Genomic DNA, 10,508 nt, shown 5'->3' on the forward strand with positions numbered 1-10,508 from the left:
ATGATGCTCTCTCTAGGACCTGACTGCCAGTGTTCCAGGCTAGGTTTTATATATAGAAACTTATTTCCAATGTACCTACACATAAACGTATAGAGAAAATGATGAAACATACCGAAAAAAGATAAGGTACTGATGCACAGTGACAACCAGAACTGTTCACTGAAAAACCCCAAAAGAGTCTGTTCACCCAGCATATTGCACTGCAAAAATATTTCTCAACTATCATCACACTATCTAAAAGTAGGCCTTACTTGTTAGCAGACAATTCATGACAAATGTGAAACCAAGCATCAGCTAAAAAGCTTATCAGTGAAGACATATAAAAACAGTCCATTGTGATATATCCCGATTGCACAGAAGAAAATAATTTTCGTAATTTGATTCACTTAAGGAAGAAAAAGATACTTCTCGTAAAAGCAGATCTATATATTAATACACAGATATAATAAATACATTATTTTTAAATGTATTTAATACATTTTTTGCTCCTTTTTTCCCAGTAGTAGCTGCAAGCAAAATTCAATTCAACATGAGAGTTTGTTACTCTGATAGGGACAAAATATGATATTACCGCGTAAGCATCCAAAAGACAACGGGTTCAACCGTTCAGAATGAGACTGCTGTCTTTAACGTGGCATGATCTGAAAGACTGCATATAGCCTCCTATTATATTTCATATTGACCAAAACAGCCAGGACAATGAAATCAGGGTTCATATTTACAGTCTTAAACAGTCAGGCTAGAGAAGGTTAAGCAGCAAATTATTCAATTTTATTATTGTGTGGGTTCAGCCAAACTATTTTTGGATGATCCTAAAAGTAAAGTTGCTACAATGTATGATTTCTGAGGCAAAATCATGGTGTTCTAGTAGTAAAGGGGGTGGGGAGAAAACAATAACATATGTTTATAGTTGGTTACCGTACTCCTCTGCAGTTGAAATGGTAAAGAAGGCATGCAAAATTTTGTTGTTTGCATTTTTTCAGGCATCACTCAAACTGTGAAGTGTGCCCATGAAAGGTCAGTTCATTTGTTCATCGACTCTCTGCTTCACAACGATAAGCAAAGCACAGCATACTGGTGCAACGACATCAACACTTTCAACAAAGGAATGTGCCTCAGCTGTAGAAAGAACCGGTGCAACACACTGGGCTACAACATCAGGGAGGAAAGGCTCCCAAAAAGTAGACGACTCTTTTTGAAAACAAGAGCACATATGCCTTTCAAAGGTTTGTGGGAATACTTGTTACAGTCTGCAGATTGATCAGAAAGTGTGAGAATGAGCCTAAGCTTTGTGATCCTATTTACTCATTTACTAAAGCTCATAAAATCTATGGGAATAATCAATTTGCTGAGACAACTGAGAATCCCTGTAGGCCGTCTTGATGCCCTTTCATCAAGATCCTGACTCTTAATATTTCTGTGGGAAAAAGCATGCTGCATGCTTGCCACAGACTACTGTGGATCTGAAGCCTCAGAGATGCTTAGGGTCCTGATCTACAGGATTTTCCTACAACTGGCCTGTGCTACCTTGCTATAACATATGCAGGCATACAGCCAAGCCAAAAGAGCAGCATAATTGTTCTGGGAGGTCTGTAAAACCTCCTGTTCCAAGTTTGCCCAAATTTTATCTGCAATTAGTCTACAAGATGACGTATAAATTATTACTTTTCAAACAATGGATAGACAACGAAATAGCACCAACTTTCACAGGGCAGAACTGTGGCACTAAAATAAAGTGACTGGTACTCTAGCTTTATCTCCATTAAATTACTCTATCAACAGCACAAAGTAACAATTTTCTAAGCTCAGACAGACAATCAGTGTGGTTTCTTGCACATATTACCAGACAGAGGGGAAGTGGTCTGACAGGGAAACGGGGCCTATCTGCCAGTCTCCATTACAAAATGGCCTGGGCCCGGCGGTACGCTGGTTACAACTCAGTTGTCAGAGAGCCCGCAAGGCGACTGCTGCTGTTGAGCAGACATTCACCTGCCAGGGGGAAGGTTTACGTACATTTTAAAGCAAGAACAAGCAGGACTGTGTGGGATGAATGGCAGGGACACGCTTCTTCCAAGGGACGTTCGGTGCAGGGACTTCTGGCGCGTAGCATTCCTCCTCACTACCTCCTTCCCTGGCTATCGATGAGGCGTGCGGCGAGCAAGAGCGCGGCGCAGCCCAGGCAGGGCTCCCGCTCAGAGCCACAGGCCACCGCGGATGGAGGAGACTTGTGAAGTGTGCCCACCTCCCTGCCGAGCGGCCGCTGCCCTTCCCACAGCCCCCTCAGCACCTGGGCCCCTGCTGCACCGCAGCCCCACACCTCTCCTCAGCGCTGAGGCAGTGCCAGGGTCCCGCCTGCCCCCGGGCTCCCCCAGAACTGCCCCACAGCCATCAGGGTCCCTCATCACCTCACCCGCTGCCTGGGCTGGCCCGCTCTGCCTGGCACAGCCAGAAAGGGGGTGCCTCCCTCCTGTTGGAGGGGGTCAGCCCGCTTGTCCCCCGCCAAGACATTGAATGTCGACAGTGCGCCCCTGGCATGGACACTCAAGGGCTTTCCAGTCCTGAGGAGAAATGCTTAAAAATGCTGCTTGCATTACACATCGTGTTTCCCTACAGTGCCCGGTACTCAACTGCAATATCAAAGATTTAAAAAAATACAAAAATTCAGGTACTTTTAAAATAATTTTTGAAGTCTTCCGCTAACGCAGCTGCGAAGTACACAGTGATGACTCCAGAGGGCTCTGCTCAGCCCTGACTGATACTCAGAGCAGCTGAATCTGCTGGATCGCTTCTTATACTTTTTAAAATGCCTCAGGAAGCTACTTGAAGTAGATTTAAAAATTCTAGAGGCCGTGTCTAGTTCCCGATGTAATTTTGCTGCAGTACAGCCAGGTCACCTTCAGAATGAGGAAAGCAAATTGCTCTGAGGATGCGGCGTCTGCTACCACCACACCTGGGCACAGAAACGCGATCCCTGTGTTGCATTCTTCTCTGGACACAGAAGTAGTTTCAGCTTGTTGTAAAATATCTGTGTCTTATTGGCTTTGATTTCAATTTGAAACATGTTGCATTTTTTATGCTTGGAACTGGTTTTGCTTCAAAAAAAGGTCCTTGGCGCATATGGAGATACCAGTGCCGCAGACAATGGTTTCCTTTCACAAAAGGTCCCAAACAAGGCAGCAACTGTGGGAGGGTGCGTACAATGTCATCTTTGTAACGCTCTTAAAAAAATGTTTGAAGATCATGTGAGAAGCCCAAACAGAAGAAATTTGAGAATCTCAGCATTACACTTCTCAATCCTCTGCGACTTCACAAAACTGATGTTTCATTTTTCAAGTTAATAGCTTTATATTCTGCAGTGTACGTTAATCCAGTTCAAACAAAAAATAGTTGTTACAAAGAGTTAACGTTTATAATAAAGCTTCAATGGGACCCTGAGTCAGAGTTTTTATACGAATATGCTCACCTTTTTCCTTAAAGTGAGCATTATAACCACAGCAAAAGCCTAAGCTTTATCAGAACATACACTAGAACAATCAATTTTTACACAGAGAGAAGACTCAGAGAAAGACAGGATAGTAATAAAAGTGATCTGTGAACAAGCCTCTCTGCCTACTTTTGCAGCAAAGAATCAGCCATTTTGTTTTCTACTGAGTGACACATTTTCAAATGAAAATACTTTGTTCACAAACATACAATAATTATGAAACAACAACAAAAAGATACAGCTTTTCTAGCAAATACCTTTCATTGTGAACACTCAGAGCTGCACAAAAAATCCCAGAATCTATCTGTGCATATACATAAAAAGATGACTCTCAGCAGTTTGGCGGAGCCATTCTCAGATGTAGTGAAGCCTGAAGTGGGTTAGGAGAAGAAATGAGGAAAGAGCATCTTTCTACTCAAAAACTAGTGTGCAATAACATTTACCACAACAGTTTCCCATGTGTAACTTGACCAGATTGCAAGGATAAATCCAACACCCCTAATTCTTCCAAATACTCCGTGGTCTTTGGGTTTTCTTAATTAACACCTAAATCTATCAATTTTGTCAGGAAGGTGGCTGGTAGAATCACCAGACAGAAGAGTTTTGGACATTCAAATCTAGCCGACAATATCTGTGTACACATGGCCTCTAACTGTATGTTATTTGTTTTTTTTTTCCCCAGTAACTTACTAAATGTCAAACTGCTCGTAATCAGTACGCTGATGATTTTGTAGGCATTCTTCATTGTGACAATATTCAGTTCAAAGACTTTCCTAAACACTCTTCTTCTAGAAACCCACCAAATCTCAAAGTATTAATGACATCTTTCTTATAATAATGTGCTTGAACAAAGTCGTATTGTTAGCGGATGCATGTGAAGCACAATGTATCATTATGCAGTCAAGGAAAGTTTGTGAGTCATCTGTTTTTGCAGGGCAATTTTCTAGCCGATCAGAGAAAAAGCCTGATTACATTGCATAAGGTCTTCAATCTGTGTCATACATCTCGAGCCATGTCCAGTCATAAGGATTTGTCTGGTGATTAGATGGAGGGCTTGCCAGAAATTCTAACAATTAAACTTCAGAAAAGCTGAAATATTTCTCATGGAAGAATGTTTTATCCTACAAAGGGAACTCAGCCCAGGTTACCTTTTTTCTCCATCCTTTTAAATAGAGCAACAGGGCCTCAAACCCTAAGGGATTACACAGTACAGCAATAATCAGAAAAAATGATGATGTTTTAATTGCAACAAATTAGTTTAAAAAATAAAATGGAATATCAATCAAGTTTCTTCTCTGAAAGGCAAAAATCTTTTGCCTGAGAAATCTATTGCTTTTTTGACCATTAATTTCGTCACTTCGCAAATTATTCCTTTCTACAGTCTATCATTATCAGTTCAAGATCCACTTCATCAATGAAATCCAAGGCAAGCAGATAGACCCGACTTTTACCATCTCTCTGACAGGCACTAAGGAGGATGCTAAAAACCTGCCCATCACACTGTGAGTATTGATATTACATGTCATTGTACAACTGGGAAACAAGGTGCTAATTTGTAATACCATATCATGTACATAATCATGCTATGAGTGAAATGGCTTAGTACAACTAAGTGAAGATGAACTGGAAATTGTCCTCTCTTCACCCATACCCTCTAAAAATCACAAACTTTTACAATGTTCATACAGCTTTTGCATGAAAAATCTCTATAAAACAAACTTAGTAATCTTGGAAGTTTCTGTGAACATTGTCCTGTCCACTTATCTTCGGTCCATCCCATGGCTAACACAGGGAGGTCTAATCAATTAAAACACAAATAAATAAGCAGCTGTAATTAAGGTAAAGAATTTTGGATATTTCTCATGATGGACACTATCTGTATTAACAAAAGCAAAGGCAACAGTGTGGGTCAGCATTTGCTCTAGCAGACATAAGACATAACCTAGATGCTATTATGGGACACCTTTTCTTTCACTGTCGGAAACTACTAGTGCTTCACCAGCTGCTCAAGCTTCTCCCACTTCTGCTTCTTTTCTAGCAAGTTGTCATTATTTCACCACTTTATGCACCTGGAGGAAGAGTATCCTAGAGACAGTAATGTTCCCTCCTGGAGAAGGAGGAGGAAACACAGTTCTTTGGTTTTAAAGAGAAGATAAACTTTTTTTTTTCCCTCACTTTAATCCATAATAATTAAGACAGCATTATTCTGGTTTTGTTTTCTGCAGAGTTGAAGGTATTAATGGGAATAAAACCTACTCTTTTCTCATCACCCTGGACACCGATATTGGTGAGCTAATAATGATCAAGTTCAAATGGGAAGGAACTGCAGTTTGGGAAAATATCTGGGACACAGTTCAAACCATAATACCATGGACAAAAGGCACCCGTCGACCAGGACTTATAGTGAAGACAATAAGAGTGAAAGCGGGGGAAACACAGCAAAAGTAAGTGTAATGAAAACACTGTAATAACACCACAGATGTTTGGCACACGGGTTATCCTAGTTCAGATACAAGCATCTGAGTCCCAGCATTCACACCAATGGTGAATTTATCCATGTACAACTTCTGGCTTCCTCCCTCCCCCTCAGATCAGACTGCATGATTTTTAAGTGACTTAAAGAATTTTTTTGTTCTCAGGTCAGAAATGACTAGTGGGAAATGTTCTGGCTCACCACTGCCACTAATCTGAGTTTAAGGCACAATAACCTTGGCTGACAATTTTATTGATACTTGGGAATAGAGGATAGAGAAGGAATTAGCACACAGATCCAAGGAATAATTTTAAACAAGTTCTGCAATGCAATTTTTCTACACAATTAATGACAATAACTGATTACAGTTTCTGACTTATTTTTAGAATGTGATTATCTCACTCCATAAGGACCATACGAAATTTCAAAGAAACAAAATATTATGTAAGATAAATATTGACTCCAACACTAAGGCCATGAAAAATTCAAAGTTCTATTAACAAAAAATATGCCAAATCTTAATTATTTGACTTTCAATACCTACTTCATAGAGAAATTCAGCATCACCATTCTTGAAAGTACTCATTAGAAGGACCACATGCAGAACCACACAGTCATCTGATTAGTCATTGAAGTTAAGGGTTTTATCATAAAATTCCCTTATTTTTGTCTCATTCATTTAAAAGCCATCCAGTGTCTGATAGTTGATAATGAATTTCACACTCTGCAGGCTGTATAAGAGGCTCCTGGAGTGATAAACTGTGGAAGCAAAGTTTCAACTACAGACATTCTGAAATTTCTGTAGTGGGCAAACAGAATGTGAGCAGTCCTGGAAAACAAAAAGACTATCTATACTTCTACATACCACACTTTCACTGGTATTTGACAGTAATTTTTGCGATCTGGTTGTGCTTTTTTCTATAGTATGAATTCAGCGATGTGAATTTTGTCAGCTGAACTCTGAAGTAGCATCAGAGAGCAGTTTTCTGGAGAAATAAAAACATTTTTGAATGCAAACTGAAGAACTGAAGTCTGTGTTCGGGTTTTTCTGGGTTTTTTGTTTGTTTGTTTGTTCATTTGTTTTGGTGGGGTTTTTTTTGGGGGGTGGGGGGTGAGGTGGTTCTTTTTTCCTTTTTCCCCTGCTGATTGCTTTGAAACTGGATCACCAAGTCTGAGCGGCCTTGTTCTCTACATACAGCAATGCTAATAACACTTTTGAAACTGCTTATTCACACAGAGAAATTTCAGCCAGAAGACAGAATAACAAAACTTGTAGTGATTCCCACCACTTCAATCCTTTGAGAAATTTTAACTGAGCAGTTTAATTAAGGTTAATGAGAAAAGCATGTCTTGCCTTGTAACTGTGGCTCAGTCTTTGAAGGTGATTTTTCCTTGTTACAGTCTCTTTCTTACCAGTACCTGTTATAACTACTGCAGACCTTCTGTGGAACAGTACTTATTGGCAGAGCTGCATCTCCTTGATACTGACACAAAAGACAAATTAGACAATTTAAAGAAACATTTTCGTAAGACAATCTGCGTGTGCTGGGGGGCAGAGGAAGCATCATATTTTCTTCGGTTTTGTCCCCCTGAAAATGTATTTTGTAGGTATTTTCCTCTCCTAACCCAGCACTTGGCACATGCTCCTACCATAACAAAAAAAAAAAATTCTATAGTATCTCCTGCTGTTTCAAAAGAAATGATCCCAAATCTGACCTAGTACTGACCTAGCTGCCAAAGCAAATTACAGTATAGTATACACCGCAAATTAGAGAGCTCTGTTTAAATACAGACTTTTGTACCTTGAGAAAAAAAGTATGAAGGCTGTGCAGGGATTATGTCAGGTATACTCATTTTTCTAACCAGAAAGCTCCTCTCCAATACAGCTGTGTCAATAACCGGGCACAAGCCAATTACTACTGATGTACTATAAAGAAATCCTAGGAAATGGGTAACTGAGGTGGGCAGTTATTATACTAACAAAAAACAATGCTGGTATCTTCAGGTACCTAATGCTCCTTAGAATTTTTTTTGCTGCAAGCAGAAGTGTGAGTTTGTGTCAAGATTTTAATGGATACTGATGGGTTTTGTGCTGTGCAATTTGGGCTTGTCATGGGAATGGGAATGACATGTTCCTGTTGAAATAGCGTATTAATGCTCGAGAGGAGAATGAGAGATTATCAAGTCATTCTAAAAGGAGAAACAAAGCACACTCAAGGAAAAGTATTTTCTTCAAAGAAAAGAGTGTGTAGATTTCGGTCTTCTTGGAAAGACCAAACATCATGGATTGAAGAATTAGCAATTTTGGAAATTCAATATTAAAAGAAGGTAGTAAACACAACATATGTTCTGAGTTGTCCTGTGCTTTCCCCAGCATTTGAACAAACTGTTGACAATATTTTATCTCCATGTACCTTCGCCTCACAATGTTCATGATATTTATATACATGATAAATTTTCCTTTGTTAGATTATCTAATGACAAACACTTAGATACAACATAACATCATAAACTTTGAAAGTAGTTAATAAACAGATTATTATGAGCAATAAAATACCAGATTCCAACATATTTGAGTTCCAAATATGCAAAACATTTCTGTAGCATATGTAGTTGCTGATATTGTTACCATCCTACGTAACAGATTTTTAGCAACCTCACAACCAAATACTAGTAGTCCAGCTAAGTACTAGCAGGCCAAATAGTGCAATCCTAGTAGTAATATTAAGAGTTGAAACAATTATAATGGCCACTGGGAATACAAAGACCAAATCACTGTGAAGGTATGCTATGGAGAACAGCATGCTGTTTATGATATGGAGGCATAACGCTCTCAGGACACAGGATTTGCCTCCTCCTTTTACTCTGTACTTACTATCTGGCAGCCAGATACATCTCTTTCCTCACAAGCCTATAAAAGCAATCAGATACTTTCCTGTAAAAGACAGGATAAAGAAAGTCAGATTCAGTGTATCTAGAGAGCATGTTTTATACAGATAGTAGCCCTAAAAAGTAACATTATGCTTACGTGCTGTGTTTTCTTTCTAGAATGACATTTTGTTCTCAAAGCATTGACAACATTCACCTTCATCCAGCCCAAGAGAAAACATTTGTGAGGTGTGAAGATCGCTTTCGGAGACAAAACAGAAAATGAGCAAGAAGACAAAAAACAACTACTCACCAAAATATATTCAAAATACTATACATCTAGTAAAATATTTTAAAAATACACAGCTATATTAAATTTAAATATCCTGATATTTTCAGAGGTGGTGAAGAAAATACATTACAAAAATTAGATTTTGTGATGCAACGGTAAGCTGAAATATGCGCTTTGTTTTCTACGAGCCTACTCTCAAAATGATCAACAAGCAATTTCACCAACAGCAACTGTCAATTTTAAATTGTTTAAAGTTTTAAAAAACACCTGCTCACTAGAAATAAAAAGATTACTATTTGAAAGAATCATTGCCATAAGCCTTTGAAAAATTTCATTTTGTTGGATTTAAGGGGAAAAAAGGAGCCTCATTTCCCATTAAATACTTTGAAACACTAATAGTGACTACTATCAGTTAAAACTTTCCTAAATTATTTCCTAATGAAGGGGGAGTTAAATAATTCATAGAAGAACATATTCCCAAATAGATGACATTGTTAACAAAGAGCTTGAACTTTTTACTTTATAACATTCAAAAACTAAAACCCATCTCAACATAGAGAATGCTTGAGCTATCTGTCATAACCATATGACAAGCCAAATAACTGTATCACCTAAAAATGCTATACAAAACTTTGTCCTATTGGAAAATGCTTTGCTGTTTAACTATTCTAATTAAAATACTGATTTAAATTACTAGTAATTTAATTATTTTAATGATGCTTAGTATACTACACACAATTCTAGCACAACTAACTTCAGCTAACTTTTGCATTAAAATCATATCTACCTGTTCAGGTAAGGCCTGAGATTTTTAGATTTTAAATCACTGTATAGCAGATTTTAGTGTGATTTGAAACTGCATGAATAAATGAAAATGGTAAAACCTTCAAACATCTTCAGTGCATATAAACAAACTTTATAAATTCAAACATATACAATTCTCGTTTCCTATGTCAGAATATAAACTATGTAAAGAAACATTATTGTCTCAGATTATTTTTATTTTATAGTTAGTGCATACTGAAATAGAAATCAATGCTATGTCAGAGTATTTAATTTGTCACTTTGTAATGCTAAGCACAAGATTCATTAAAAATTTTGTTTCTACAACTCTGTATTCTGAATGTAATTTGTTTTAAATGTTCTCTAAATGGTAAAAAATGTGCAAGATGGTCCTAAGACCTGGAGCAAAGCGTATCTTCCATACCAAGACACTGCAGGGAATTTTGAATCAAAATATACAGATGTTATCAGGATTAAAGTGAGATTTATTTTAAAATAATGACAAAAGGACAAGTTGAGCAGAGCTAGCAATCCTGTAAGCAATGAACAGTGATCACATGTTGAATGCATTCAGAATATTAACTCCTAACTTTTAAAAGCTGTTTTCA

At 38.1% G+C, this 10,508-nt stretch overlaps 1 protein-coding gene across 1 annotated transcript in view; it reads left to right on the forward strand.

Moving 5' to 3' along the window:
- LIPC (lipase C, hepatic type) overlaps positions 1-10,227 on the forward strand; it is a 74,519-nt gene extending 64,292 nt beyond the window's left edge. The window contains exons 7-10 of the mRNA XM_075160222.1: positions 984-1,226; positions 4,866-4,986; positions 5,710-5,928; positions 9,006-10,227. Coding sequence (XP_075016323.1) covers positions 984-1,226; positions 4,866-4,986; positions 5,710-5,928; positions 9,006-9,111 — 689 coding nt within the window. The 3' untranslated portion in view covers positions 9,112-10,227. The remainder of the gene's footprint in view (positions 1-983; positions 1,227-4,865; positions 4,987-5,709; positions 5,929-9,005) is intronic.
- The last annotated feature ends 281 nt before the right edge of the window (positions 10,228-10,508 follow it).

The sequence above is a fragment of the Calonectris borealis genome, chromosome 11 (genome assembly GCF_964195595.1).
Source record: "Calonectris borealis chromosome 11, bCalBor7.hap1.2, whole genome shotgun sequence".
NCBI classification, from domain to species: domain Eukaryota; kingdom Metazoa; phylum Chordata; class Aves; order Procellariiformes; family Procellariidae; genus Calonectris; species Calonectris borealis.